The 15930-nt window shown below is 40.2% G+C and overlaps 1 protein-coding gene across 3 annotated transcripts in view; it reads right to left on the bottom strand.

Annotated features, from left to right (window-relative positions):
• Positions 1-15930, bottom strand: part of Adcy8 (adenylate cyclase 8) — a 215987-nt gene that overhangs the window by 103620 nt on the left and 96437 nt on the right. For all 3 annotated transcript variants that reach the window (XM_085678921.2, XM_048457362.3, XM_048457363.3), the window contains exon 5: positions 14551-14678. In XM_085678921.2, coding sequence (XP_085535047.2) covers positions 14551-14678 — 128 coding nt within the window. The remainder of the gene's footprint in view (positions 1-14550; positions 14679-15930) is intronic.

The raw sequence follows: 15930 nt of genomic DNA on the forward strand, positions 1-15930 counted from the left end.
AGTCAAACTTTTGCTATTTGCAGATGATATGAGAGTATACATAAGTGGTAACAACAACTCTACCAGGGAACGCCTACAGCTGAAACACACCTTCAGTAATGTGGCAGGAGACAAAATTAACTCAGAAAGTTCAATAGCCATCATCTATACAGATGATAAATGGGCTGAAAAAGAAATAAGAGAAACTGCCCCCTTTATAACAGCCATAAATAACATAAAATATCTTGAGATAACTCTAAACCAAACAAGTAAAAGATTTGTATGACAAAAACTTTAAGTCTTTGGAGAAAGTAATTGAAGAAGATAGCAAAAAATGGGAAGACCTCCCATGTTCATGAGTAGATAGATTTAACAGAATTAAAATGGCAGTCTTACCAAAAACAATCTATAGGTTCAATGCAATCCCCATTAAATACTAAAAACTTTTTATAGACCATGAAAGAACAATACTTAACTTCATATAAAAAAAATTTCAGGATAGTAAAAAAAGAAAAAAAACCCTGTAAAATAAAGGAACTTCAGGAAATATCATCATCCACAACTTCAAGTTCTACTATAGAGCTATAGTAATAAACAAAGCTTGGTACTGGCATAAAAACATGTGGATCAATGGAATCAAATTGAAAACCCTGATATAAATTCACACACCTATGAACACCTGATTTTTGACAAATAAGCAAAATTTCTTTTTTCCACAAAGGGAAAGAAGAAAGCATCTCCAACAAATGGTGCTGGCATAACTGGATGTTGTCATGTAGAAGAATGCAAATAAATCCATATCTTTTATTATCCTGCACAAAACTCTAGTTCAAGTGGATCAAAGACTTCAACATAAATCCAGTTATACTGAACCTAATAAAAGAGAAAGTAGGAAGTAGCCTTGAATGCATTGGCACAGAAGTCTACTTCCTGAATATAACACCAATAGCACAGATACTGAGATTGGGATTAATAAATTAATAATTGTCAAAAATCAGGTGTTCATATGTGTGGGGATTAATCATACTACAAAACATTTGTTCAACTGTGTTCATAGCAGTATTATTTGTAATAGCCAGAACCTGGAAACAGCCTAGATGCTCTTCAACCAAAGAATGGATAAAGAAAATGTGGCACATTTATACATTAGAGTACTATTCAGTGGCAAAAAACAATGACAACTTGCATTTTGCATGCAAATGGATGGAATTAGAAAACACTATCCTGAGTGAGGTAACCCAGACCCCAAAAGATAAATATGACCTCTACTCACTCATAAGTGAATACTAGCTACAAACAAAGGACATTGAGCCTATAGTTCATGATCCTAGAGAAGCTAACTAAAAGGTGAACCCAAAGAAAAACATATATATATATATATATATATAGACCTGGAAACTGGAAACAGACAAGATTGCCTGAGAAAATTGGGAGTATGGGATATGGGAGTGGGGGGAGAAGGAAGGGTAGAAGGGGAACAGGAAAGGAGAAGGGGAGGGTTGAAGAAAATTTGAGGAAATGGGATAGTCAAGATGGAGACAGGACAGAGATGAGAGCAAGGAAACTGTCAGAATTAGATATACTTTTCATTGTTATTCTTATCCTCAGAGCCACACACACTAGTGGAGCTCATCCATTGTTCAATCAAGTGTCAAGATGTCTGCCACCAGGGGTAGTGATCCAAGCAAACAGAGCATTATGTGTATTCATGGTGCTTGCTTTTGGAGGGTGACAGCTAGGGAAGCCGGAGCTGAAAGAGGTGCAGGCACTCACTCAAGGACCTGGAGGTTCCAAAAGTTATGGATTTCACACAGTCATGATGCTGGCACCGAAGTTAAATGTAGCCTGCATACTTCATCTCTCACTGACTCCCTTTAGCACCACAGTCCTGCTTCTGGGATAGAAGAGGAAATGGAGAAGGTCTTACATTGAATTTCTCTTTGAAACCAGATGGTTTGGGGGAGACAAATGAGAGCATTCGTTTCTGTCCTTGTTCATGAAGATGTATGACACTATGTCATCTCATGAACACTGTGAGAAACTCAGTAAGGGTGCTGGTATACCCAAGTTAGCTTTGAGAAGGTTCAGGAAAATGGGGTATTCTGGATACTCAACTTCTGTCTAGAAATCACACTAACCCAATTCTATGGGAGGAGGCTTTGTGTGGGAGGAGATAATACTGATAGAAAATATGATTTATTTCTAATGTCTCTTAATACTATTATCAATATGCTTTCTTTTCTTTGTAAAATAAATATCTGTACTCCCTGCTGAGAGCCTTGTAAGTGTCGCAAAAGGAGACACTCAGCATAACTTATAGGCTGCATTGGCCATGCGGGATGGTCTATTGCCTTAATATCTCTATTTAAAACCCTAAAACTTTCTGAGTTGGGAATACAGTTTCTTATAAGTAAACCTGGAAAGTTTTGTGGAGTTATAAATTTCAAGGTCCCCTGGATAATAATCAAAGTTAAAGACATGATATTTTTCTGTGATTTAATGTATGTATTGATAAGTTCATAATGCCCTAATGAGATGTGTCAGACAGGAGCCATAAACAAGAGAAAATTGATTTCTTACAGTTCTGGAGGCTTGTTGTCAGAGTTGCGGCTTAGGGGAGCTGTAGGGAATGCCTCCTTTTGTTTTGCAGATGGTAGCCTTCTTGCCCTATGCTGAATGTGTCGGCTACATTCAGCCTAGTTGGTGAGACTGGATCAACAGCTCCAGTACACATTCTTATAAGGGCCTAGTCCATCAGGACAAACCTCCTTCGGTCTAACCAGCTCCTGGAAAATGCAGCTTCAGCTACAATCATATTAGGGGTTTCACTTTCAGCATGAGTTCAAGAGGGGTGGGGAGCATGCAACATTCAATACGCTCTAGTGTGTTTTCTTAAATTAAGTAGTAAAACCCATTTTGGAAATCATATAATAAATTATATTTTTATAGTAGATGTCTTCCATTTTTATCCATCTCACAAATTTCTTAATAATTTTTACTTAATAGCAACAAAAGTGACTGTAACAAAACTTTGACAAATGCAAATAGAAACTTAGAGTTGGAGGAGAGGTGTGGCTTTCAAAACTAGGGAGAATGGAGCCAACAGTTTATACATTTCTGTTCCAAGAACAAGATTCAAACTTCTCCATTAGACCCCTCAGTTCTAACGCCACAGAGAGTGTGTTCCACATCATTTGAAGGACCTGACAGTACCTCATATCTAAACTGGTACAGTGTATATATATATATATATATATATATATATATATATATATATATATATATATATATATATATATATATATAGTTTAGATTCAATATAAAACCCAAAACCCAACCTTGCCTTTTGTTGGTTTTTAAAATGCCTTAGACATTTTGCAATCCTGCCTAATACATAGAGTGTGGTAGGTACTAAGCAAGGATCAAAGGTCCATGAGTACATTATTTATTCGAATTCATGTGTGTCTATCAACTTGGTGATAAACACACACACACACACACACACACACACACACACACACAGTAGACTGTGATGGGCTATGTGTAGACCAGTTGTAAGAGATGAAATAAGGCTCCAATTGCTTTGTGATTTGTAATTGGATCTGTCTGTGAGGACTGAGGGGGCCTCTCTCACATTCCATAGAAGACTGAATTTGAGGGTCAGACTCAAGAGTCCTGCTGAGACATGTCTCACAAACATCTCGGGGGAACAGAACACTGTTTATAAAGTTTTCCAATCACTGCGGTGTAAACGTTCTTCTCATGACTGATTTGAAGAAGTCCATCTTGATGTCATCTGGCACAAAAAGTTTTTGCAAGTTTAAAAACTGATTTCTATAAACAGGCAGAGGCTGGTTCAACCTCTCACCGTCTAAAGGTCAGGAGTTGGTGGATTCTACCTTCCCCTCTGTATGGAACTGTGATTATTGTAATCCTCTTGAAGCTTGGAGTGGACATTCTAGACCCTGTTTACATGTGCTATTTGTAGTCTTGGTACCTTGTGCTATGCTTTCTCCTGTTGACTGAGAGAGCTATAATCACTGTAAAAACTGCTTGCCCTATCCGTATTTCTGACTGTTATTCCATGTATATTTCTGAAAAGTCTCAACATTCTGCTATGCCATGCACCTCTAATGTAAACTATGGCATTTAGTGGGTTCCCATTTTTCTACCATGCAGGTATAACAGAATTGTCCTAACAACTTTCCTGCCTTTGAAATGTCCTTGGTCCTGCCACTGACAAGCTGTGTGCCGTCTGTGTGAAGAACACTCATTTGTTTTCATCCTATCATTGCTTCAGTTTGACCTGGACACTGAAGAAAAGAAGTTTCTCATATGGCTTCTGTATTACCCGGAGTAAGGTGTGAAGGGCATTCAGTGTAGCACCTGCAGGTGAACGGTCCCTCATCATTACTTTTGTTGATTATAAGTACTAGAGAGGTGCCAAATGCCATTCAAATGACTGTATCTTAACTGGAGTGCAGGTGTATGACCGCTGTTCAGATGGCTAATCTCAACCGTTGATTTAATTAGATTAGGCAGCCCCTAGCCCAGGGAATTAATGAGGCACATGCTTTGGCATTTCCAGTGAGGATTATCTGAAGGGATACGCCTGACCGAGGGTGGCATCATCCTCTGAGCTGGGATGTCAAACCGAATAACAAGGAGAAAACTAGATCAGTACTAGAATTCACCTCTCTTTGCTTCTTTATCTGCCCAGGGAGAACAAACAGCTTCATGCTCCTGGTACCATGCTTGGCCAGACCTGATGGACTGCAAAGCAAACACACCGTTCTTCCCTTCAGCTGCCGTCTGCTAGGCGTTTCATAACAGCAATGAGAAAATCAACACTGCAGTTATATTGAGTGATGTTTGCAAAGAGGATGGGGAAAGGGACTTGGAGCGATGGTGAAAGGGAGAGAAAGACACACACAGAGAGAAAAACCACGCGTGTGAAAGACAGACAGACAGAAACAGGGCTGGAGAGAGAGGAGCGAGAAGAACAGAAAGAGAAAGCAAAAAGGGGAGAAGGAGCAAAAGCAGAAAGAGAAAGAGGAGGGGAGTTAGAGAGAGAGAAAGGAAAGGGAGCTGGGAGATGCACTTTGGCATTCTTCCTTAAGTGATGAGAAACATGTTAATTTCTGCTGCTCAGTCCCTGCTCTACTGTATTGCTTGGCAGAGCAACCCTGCCATGAGGATTAGGACCGCTGCTCTAAATAAGCGACTAGAAAAATGCTGTTCCTACTTGGCATTCTGGAGTCATTCCTGTGGTTTTTTAGCAACTGCACTGAAAAGACTCTGCTCTGCAAATTTCATTTAGATTCATCAAGGACACCTTTTATAGATCATTAATAAAAGTAACACAGAGAGCAGGGCCCAGAGTCAATTCTGGCATCTCCTCAGCTATTAAGGATCCCCAGAATAGAACCAGGGTATGTCATAAGGATCCATCTGGAGTCACTTTTCAATCTATGTAATAGAAGCTATTATCTAAACCTATTTTAATTAATTGACTTTTATGAACAGACATGCATGAGATGGCACTGAATGCTTCATTAGAAATAAAGCTACATTCAGCCCCTGCCCCCCATTAGCTACCTAAGTGCTTGTTTCTAAAGTCAAGTGTTTTCAATGAAATGCGTTTGCTGTGAGGTTATTTTGCCTAATAACTCTCATGTTATTCTTGGGTGTTTACTGAGTTTTTCCATTAATATTAGTTCTGCTATTTTTTTTTCAGGAATGGGTATGAAGACTCCTAAGTTATTCATTGATCTTTTAGGTATTGATGGCAGATTCTGAGAGTCAGGAGCGATACACGTAGGGCTGAGAGGCAGAGAGCATATTGGTTATGACTGTGGATGGCTCCAGACTGGCAATCTTGTGCTGCCACTGACCAGGTGTGTGACTCTGAGCCATTTTCTGACTTCTGTGTGTACTATTTCCCTCACTTTCCAAGTGTAACTTATTTCTAGGGCATCCAATAGTTGGTAAGAGGCCATTCAGCAAATCTGCCTGTCTGTGGCTGACACTGATTCTGACAGTAGCTCTGACTATCCTGACCAGTGTATGCTGTGGACATATGGAGTGTATCAATATTTTACCTGCCACTCCCACTAAACCCCAAGGGATTTTTTAAAAATGAAGACACAAGGAGCTAACATACACACAACCTTTCCCTCAGTGCTCAATATACCCTAAATGTTCAATAAACTCATGTAACTGTCTTTATTTTAAAAGTGCTGGCTAGAAGGCACAATAAGGGATTGGCTTTTGCAACTGTGTTAAGGGAAATTTTCTGCCGCCCAACTCAGACCTATCTGCAAGCGTCTATTACAAGTATTTCTATGGTGCTGAACCTGTGGCTCAGCAGTTAACAGTCTATACTCTTCTTTTTTTGTTTGTTTGATTTTTCTTCTGACCTTATTTTTATTTTTAAAACAATTCTATTTTATTTACCAATCTCAATTTCCTCTCCCTCCCAGCCTCCCATTCCCCCCACCTTCTCCCCACACCACTTCCCATCTACTTCTCAGAGATGGCAAGGCCCCCCTTGAGGAGTCAATAAAGTCTATCACATCACTTGAGGCAGGACCGAGGCCCTCCTCCCTGTATCTAGGCTGAGAAAGTATCCCTCCATAGAGAATGGACGCCAAAGAGCCAGTTTATGCACTAGGGATAAACACTGGTTCCACTGCTAGTGGCCCCATAAATTGCTCAAGTCACACAACTGTCACCCGCATTCAGAGGGCCTAGTTTGGTCTTATGTAGGTTCTCCAGCTTCAGTTTGGAGTCAGTGAGCTCTCACTTGCTTGGATCAGCTGTTTCTGTGGGTTTCCCCACCATTGTCTTGGTCCCTTTGCTCATAATATTGCTTTACCCTCTCTATGACTGAACTCCAGGAGTTTGGCCCAGTGCTTAGCTGTGGTTCTCTGCATCTGCTTCCATCAGTTACTACATGAAAGTTCTATGATGACAATTAACGTAGTCATTATGGGGGAAGGGCAGTTTTAGATTCTTAGCTGGGGTCATCATTATGGATTCCTTGAAATTTCCCAAGTGTCTGGTTTCTTGTTAACCCCATAATGGGTTCCTCTTTCAAGGAATGTCTTTCCTTACTCTCCTTCTCTGTTTTTACCCAACTTGACCTTCCTGATCCCTCATGTTCTCCTCTCAGCCTTCCTTCTCTCCTCCCCATTCCTCTTCCACTCTCTTTCCTTCTCCCACACTACCAGTTTACTAAGGAGATCTTGTCTACTTCCCCTTCCCAGGGTGATCCCTGTATGACTCTCTTAGTGTCCTCCTTGTTTCCAGTTTTCTCTAGGATTGTGGACTATAGGCTGGCTACCATTTGCTTTATGTCTAATATCCATTTATAAGTAAGTGCATACTGTGTTTGTCTTTCTGTGTCTGGGTTACCTCACTCAGGATGGTTTCAAAATATCAAACAATCCAATTCAAAAATGAGGTACAGATCTAAATAGAGAATTCTCAACAGAGGAATCTCAAATGGCCTAAAGGCACTTAAGGGACTGTTCAACTTCCTTAGCCATCAGGGAAATGCATATCAAAATTACTCTAAGATATCATCTTACATCTGTCAGAATGACTAAGATCAGAAACACTAATGAAACCTTATGCTGGAGAGGATATGAAATAGGGGAAATATTCCTTCATTGCTGGTGGGAGTGCAAACTTGTACAGCACTTTGGAAATCAGTATGGTGGTTTCTCAGAAAGTTGGAAATCATCTACCTCAAGATCCAGCAATACCACTCTTGGGCATGTACCCAAAGCGTGCACACTCAAACCACAAGGACATTTGCTCAACTATGTTCATAGCAGCATTATTCATAATAGCCAGAACCTGGAAACAACCTAAGTGCCCCTCAACCGAAGGATGGATAAAGAAAATGTGGTACATTTATACAATGGAGTACTACTCAGTGGTAATAAAACAATGACATCTTAAATTTGCAGGCAAATGGAACTAGAAAGAAAGCACTCTCTTAAAGAAGACTCTAGATCAGTTCCCAGCACCTGTGTTAGAACTGCCTGTAATTCTACTATTGAGCACCTACTATCTCTTCTAGATGTTCCAAGTACCCATGCTCAAAGGTGCACATCCTCACACACAGAGTTTAAAACAGGATGAATGTTAAAAGTTTTTCTGTTATGACAACATGCATGTCACCTGTTTACCTAATTGGGGTTTAAAAGGAACACTCCTGTTGGAATCCATTAATCTCTATTTTGCATGGCAGGCAGGCCATGGGGCTCTAAGTTAAGTCACAATCTATGGTCACACATCTAGGAAGAGGCAGAGATGGGAACAGATGAGATCTGCTGCTGCAAATCCAGAACTATCCACTTCATGCACCATGTGCCCTGCAAATCACTTTCCTTTTAAGAAATGTTCATTGCAACCACATCTAGAAACAAACTACACCTTTAATGCAGTGGAATCCTGATCAAAATTTGCAGAATAATGTTAATTAAAACATAATTATAATATCAAGATACACATTTAAGTATTGCTTCTTAGTTAATATCTAAGGTCCTGGCTTCTAATATTTTCATATTTTCCTATTATTTATGGCAATTTCCTTATGTCAGGCTCTTCTTGCTTCTAAATTGGTAGAAAAGTATCTCTCAACTATTTCCTTCACTTAGAGTCAACTATGAAGAAAGTGGTTCATGTCCCCAGCTATCTTTTGATGTCTGTACTTTTTTGATGTCTGTCATTTTTACACAATACCTGTGACTTCACATTGACTAAGATATATCCTAATGTTTCTTGTACTAATCCCCTTGTTGAGCTTAGAATGTTGGTAATCACAAAGGTCCTCTTCATTGCTTGACATACTCACACATACATATGTAAAAATATAGGATATGTATGCATAGACACTCCCATACGTGGACACATCACATGTATGCATTTGTCTATATACATATATATATGCATGCATACACATACATACACACTTAGAGCTTTTACCGTTCTTGATGGTTATGATGGCTTATTCTTCATGCTTCTGTCTCCAAGAGGGGGGGATACTTTTTTGTTTTGTTAAAAGACCTGCTATGCAGATACCTCAGTAAAGGCAGACGGAAGATGAAATTGTTTTTAAATCATTTTTAACCCGTAGAAATTTATAGTGACATGAAGACATGTGTAAAAAAAACCCTGAGTATTATCTGCCAGTAAATGTACAGGACCAATTTCCTTTTATACATGGTTTAAGGGACAAATTAAGTCATGCACTGCCTGCATCGGGACAACAGAAAGTTGGATTGGAGGTGGTGGTATGTGCACCAAAACAGGAAACTCATCTTTTGGAGAATCTTCCAGAGAAGAGGACTATTTCTGAATGATATTCCCCCCAAACAGTCCTCCTGCATCAGGGATGTAGTCTGGGGACACAAAGAACCCAAGAAGGCACTTCTAACCACATGTCCACACATCTCTCACCATGACTCTCCCACCTCCTGGAGACACCATGGAATACAGGGTGGCAGTCACTACTGCCGTAGCTTGGGTAGGTGGAGAAAACAAAAATCACAGTTGTTTGGATAAAGGGTACAAAGCTATAGTTCTCTCTTCCTCAGTCTCAAATAAGAGTGCAAAGTGTTAGAGGAATCAAAACTATGGTGCTCTTGTTTCCCTGGCTCTGAATACTGCTATTGCTACTGTTGTTATTGTTATGTGTGTTATATGTGAGTGTGGGCACATTAGTGCCACTGTACCTGTTTGGAGGTCTGATTACAGCTTTATATGGAGTTTTGCCTCTCATTCCTCATTCCTTTAGCTACTGGGATGTTTAGCCAGTTCTCCCCTCAGTTGCTTTGATTGTCTCGGGTCTTGCCTACTGTGAATGCTTCAGTTTTGTTATATTTTATTTCTTATTTCCATTAACAGGCAAAATTGTATGTACTTACGGTATACAACATTGCTTTTATGTATAGATTGTGGAACGATCAAACCCAGCTAACAGAAATATTTTTTCTTATGTAGTTTTCATTTTTGTCATAAGAAAACTTCTATAAGCATTTTTCAAGAGTACAGTATGTGTCATTGACTGCAGTTGCAGTGATGTATAAGGTCTTTTAGGGTTATTTTTAGAATGAAGATTTCCATCCTTGAACTACAACTTTCCAACTGCTGCTCTCTTGTCTGCTTCTGGGAAATCAGCTTGCTCAGATACCGCATTCATGAAATCCGACAGCATTTGTCCTTTGATTCCTGGATTATTTTATCTAATATAATGCCTTTCAGACTTAATGCCATGTTGCTAAAAATGGCAGATAGTCCTTTTTTAGCAGACAGTCCTTTTTCATAGCTGAGTGAGAATGTGTGCATGTTTGTGTGTATACCACATTTATGTGAAGTTCATACACATACATACATACATATATACATACACACATGTGTTTTCCAGTTGTTGAGACAAGTATTTTGAACAAATGCAGCATATGCAAGTGATATATGGTAAAGAGTAATCCCTTCATCATAAAGCTAGTAACTTGGATGCTGTTCTACACACACTGAAGGGTGAATCTTTTCAGCAGCTGTTTCCCAGAGTGAAATATTTGTCAGTAGGAGTGAGATTCTAGAAGCCTGAGCCAATTACAACAACGGCTTGCCTAAATCCAGTGTTCCTGTTCATTCCTCTGTGCCACGGTTTCTTGTTAACTGAAGAATTAATGCTGGACCTCAAGTCTCTTACATTATAATCAAGTAGTCCTTTGGGTATTAATAGGCTCTGAGTCATGCAGTTAAAATATATGCAACCAGTGTGTCTATTCCTGAGGAAGTAGAAGTAGTACTTAATAAATGAACGAAAGAGAATGCCCTTGAATCATTTCAACTTATCTAAGTTTTGCTTCTCATTGTCCAACTCAAAAGTTCCAGAAAGGAACTTAAAGAAGCCATCAAAGGACCAGGGACAAATTTCTCTGCAGAAAGAAAAATGAGTATGACCTGAGCAGGCTCAATTCCTTGGCAATGGCATCTCTACGGCATGTCTTCTGCTTAAGATCAAAATAGAAAGCCTTATGGTATGTTAGCAGTATATTTTATTATTTGGCTGTGAGGTTTATGGAGGTATAAGTCACAGGTTTTCAGAACCAGTAGAGACTTCAGAAATGTCTGGTCTGACTTCTTCACTTTCCAGTCAATAAATTCAAGTGGTCTCTCTATACTCATGCAGAACAAAGGCTTAGAGATAAAGCAGTCACAACTGGATTTCCAGGGTTTGGCACAAAGACGACACAGAAATGTTCAATAAACGTTTGTTTTCAGAGTTATTGGCTGGCTGACAGGATAAACATCACATATCTGCTTGGTTGCAGAGATCTCTGCTTCCCTGGATGCCTGTTCCATTGCCTCTCTTAAAACCTATTAAAACATCAGAATTGGTACTTGTTTTCAGGCTAAAGTTTCAAGTCTCCAAGTGAACAGTCATTTTGTCAAAGTCTGGCATAAAGTAAACTTTGCATTAGAACCTATAGGTTCATCTTTCCAGTCTTTAAGGGTGGGAACTTTTGCAGTACAGAAGACAAGGAACAAACAAAATTGACATCGGTAATCTCTCTGCCTGCTTGAATTGGTGTAGACTTCAGTTTCTGTCACTAATCTCACAGCAAAATTCTATACACTGACAATCTCTCATCCTCTCTTCTCAACATTATGGGCACAAAGACAATTATCACATGTACTCACACATAGGTGGTTTTTAAACATAAAGCAAAGAAAATCAGCCTACAAACCACAAGTTCAGAGAATTTAGACAACAATGAGGAAACTAAGAGAGACTTACATAGATCTAATCTACATGGGAAGTAGAAAAAGACAAGATCTCCTGAGTAAATTGGGAGCATGGGGACCTTGGGGGAGGTTTGGAGGGGTGAGGGGAGAGTCAAGGAGGGGAGCAAAGAAAAATGTAGAGCTCAATAAAAATCAATAAAAAAAGTTCCTTAAATTTGATCATGATCACTGTTAACTTTTTGAGTTGATATTCAAAGACAGTTTGAAGGGAAGGTTAGATGGGATTAGAATTAAGTGGCAATTGTATAATTTTATTTGTTTGAACAAAGATTTGATTTTATTTTAAATTATGTGTGTTTGGAATATTCAGCTTTGGGTTTATTCCAGACTCAGCCCTCAGCACACCAAGCAGCAACTCCCTGGAGCTGCTTAATTTCAGACTCCAACTCCTAGAAAGTCAGTCATCGGAGTCTCCTCCCCAGGAGATGCCTGGAACCATGCATACCGGCTGTTTGAGACTTGGCCCATAGATCTGCCATGTGTGCTCTCCTATTCCGTCTCCTGCCTTCCTGAGAGTCACAGGAATGAGTGCTTTGCTTTGCACTGCCCTGTTCATTAAATCTGGGCTTGTTAATTCAGTTTGATTTGGCTTATTGTATTGGCGGTGGAGGAACCCAGCAACTGGAGTTTAATATCTAACAATATGTGTACGTCTATGTCCACATCTGTGTTCATGTGTGTGCTCGTATGTTGGGGGTGGGTGTTGTGCAAGTGTCTGCAAAGGCCAAAGAGGTTGTCAGATCCTCTGGAGTTGGAGTGAAGGGTAGTTATGAGCAACCCAACGTGACTGCCATAAGAATTGTTCTCTGGACCTCTACAAAACCTGTTTGCATTCATAATCACTGAGCCATCTCTCTAGTCCTTCATTCAATTTTCTTACAGTGTGATACAAGACATGGAAGGTAAGCTACTACCATGATGAGCATAGGGTTTCTACTGATGGAAAAAAATGAAGAGATTTAGAAGGATTCTAGTTTCTTTACTTCTTATTGACATAGCAATGTGGTAGCTTTCATAGACTCCTGGATATATATAGGGTTCTTCTGCAGCATTTCTACTGCTGAATCAACCAGCCTAGAAACTAGGGCAGTGAATTATGGCAAGGCCAAGAAGCATGGTCAGATAATAGAATGATATTGGATGTGGCATCAAAGGAGAGAAGTATCTAGGATTTCTTGGCTCATGATCCTCAAACTCCTTCCTTCTATGAAAAAGCAAAAATATAACACTGCCCAGAAAAGGGAGGAATTGCAGATATGATCTGAAGTCACTCAGATCTAAGATTTCAGCGTCTCTCCTGATTGTCCACCACCTGTGCCCCAGCATCTGGTCTGGTACACTCCATTGACTCTGTATTGACAGAGGTCCTCCACCAGATGCCTGTGCTGTTCCTTGGCATGCAGAGTCCAGCAGAAAGGCCTGCAGCCCACAAACATCACACAGGCTGGCCATCTTTGTCACTTAACTTTCAGAAGTAATATGCTCTCAACACCAGGAGTTTATCAAAGCATTTGTTCAAAAACAAAAAAATAAAAGAAATTCACTGTCTTTCCCCAGGGAAATTGTTTTTGTCAGCTTTTGGAATACTTTGGATTTATCCCTCTCCTTTGGGAAAGTGGAGTTGTCTCTGGAATCTCTTACCTTAAATTCAATGGGACTTCCCAGCAAGAAGTTTCAAGCTTTGGAGTTACATTTTGCCAAACTCTGCTTATACTGACTTTGCTTGGTCTACTCTAGTTCCACTTCAAAGCCCTATCTCCCAAAATGCGGTAGTTTTTTTTTCCAGGCTTCTGTACTACAATTCATGGGAGCATTTGGCATTTGGATGTCATTCAAACATAAACACACACACGTACACACACACTTACATATACACCACACACACACACACATCTCCTCTCTCTTTCTTTCCAATGTTGTGCAAGAACGTAATATTTAGAGGCTCTGTAACCATTTTAGAATCTCGGCGGGAACTCTGACAGTGATGAGCTTTTGTCCCAAAGCCATCCAGTTTAATTCTAGAATCCCCAAACCCCTTCCCTTAATTAGAACTCTGGACAAGAGTATTGACAAAAGCTAAAAGTACTTGCAGCACACACAAGAAGCCAATGCTATCTGACTTGAAGATACCTTTGTTACCAAGGCCCTATGGGCTCTGGCTTGTACCCTTCGATAGACCATTATCATCACTATTTTTCCTTCAGGCCTCAGAGGTTGCAGCGTATCTTGATTTGTATACACACCTATCTGCTTTTCAGAGCTCCCTGCTCTGTCTCCAGCATCTTACTGATGTCTATGTAGAATTTATTTCAAGCAACTGCTTATATGTCTCCTCCACCCTGGGCATCTCCATGATAGCAGCCGAATTAACAGGTCTTCCTTTTAACCTTCCCAAATCCTGGGTTTTATTCAGAGATTACTGTACTGCAGTGAAATTGTGTGTGCTTTGCCCATCTCTCCTGCTGTGCTCTCAGAAGAGGATTTACTTATCTTTTCAACAGTATCCCCACAAGAACATTTATGATCAGAGTTCCCGCATGACTGCCTGAAAATGAAATGTTACCATTAAACGAGGGGACCAGTAGATCCATTAGCTTCTGAGCAAGAATCAACAGATATGCAGGTTTTGTGAAATAAGGCAAGCTCTTAACCACACTCCAAAATTTCCAGCAAAGGATAAATGTGGCCATATTTCTCCTCACACACACACAGGCTTCGAGCATCGCAGAGGAGATAACAAGTTACCTGATGGTTTTGATCATGCTGAGGCCCATTTCAACGCAGCAATGGGCGTGGTCCTGGCGGGGCTCAGGCAATCCAGACACGCAGTAGTAGCAGTCCCCCAGGATTTTAATACGAAGACAATGATGCTCCTAAAGAAACAGAGTGGTAGGGAAAAGATTGTGTCGTCAGGAGGACCAGTTCTTCAGAATGCTTAAGAAAAGACGCAAGGGATGTCAAGTGTCTTCACTTCAGAGTCGGGAATCCCCACCTTTAGAACATCCTCCTACTGTTCTTATAGTTTGGATCTGAAATGTTCTGCAAAGGCCTGGGTAGTAAATTCTTAGGCCACAGGTTGTTGTTTTGTGAGGCGGTGAAAACTTGAAGAGGTGCAGTCTAGGGGATGGTCATCTAGTCCTCGGGTGGGTATACTGTTGATGTCGGACTACACTACCATGAACTCCCTCTCCTTCCCAGCTACTGTGTGGTTAGTGGTTTATTACGCCATTGCAGACCAAAGCAGTAAGGACAAGTAATCATTGTTTGGAACTCAAAACTGAGGCAAAAATAAATATTTTCCTTGTGAATTCATCAATCACCTCAGGTATTGTGTTACAGTTAGGGAACACTGACTGACCCTGCTTCTTTGGATGAGTGGTTGGAGGTGAGTAACCTCTTACAGACCTTCGAGAGCTGCGTCCTAAAGACCTATGACTTCATGGGTAGGGGAGTTTCCTTTGAAAACAGGGTCTCAGGGCTAAACAGATGAGGTGTGAACAGAAAGGGCCTCGCTGAGATGGAAGCTCAGTGGATCCTTGAAATACCAAAAGGAAAAGCACCATGCTGTCTTCCTAGTCTAAGCATTTTGATAACAATTGAATTCCAGTTAAACACCATCAGGTAGAATAGGAACTTGAACTGCCTCTGATGCTTATCTGGCTGGGTCAGATTTCTAGAACCTTTCCAACCTCCCAAGTAGGCACAGAGACATCCTGCAGGATTCAGTGTCATGCACACCCCCTGCTCACCGGTGATTTTAGGTGCATGGAGTTCCTGTCTATTGGCTGTTCAGTGTAATTACTTTTTTATTAGAGAGCTATTGATGGAGTCAGATCAGGAAGAGGAGATGGGGGTCTTCAGTTTCTTCTAGAATCTCTAGCATATCATGTCTACCATGAACTTAGAGATTACCTTGCTCATTGGTGTTGGCGTCTAGGCTTGTGAGCCCACAAGATCATTATTTAAAAAACACCAAAGGACTTGGGAGATTGTCAGAGGGCACATTTTTTTTTTCAAAATTTGCCAAGGAATTATAAAAAAAAACCTGTCAACCACCATTAAAAACAATAATGGAAATTCTATCAACTGGCAGCCTTATCAGAATACAAAACTTTCAAAAATTTG

The sequence above is a fragment of the Myodes glareolus genome, chromosome 19 (assembly GCF_982192425.1).
Source record: "Myodes glareolus chromosome 19, mMyoGla1.1, whole genome shotgun sequence".
In the NCBI taxonomy this organism is placed as follows: Eukaryota; Metazoa; Chordata; class Mammalia; order Rodentia; family Cricetidae; genus Myodes; species Myodes glareolus.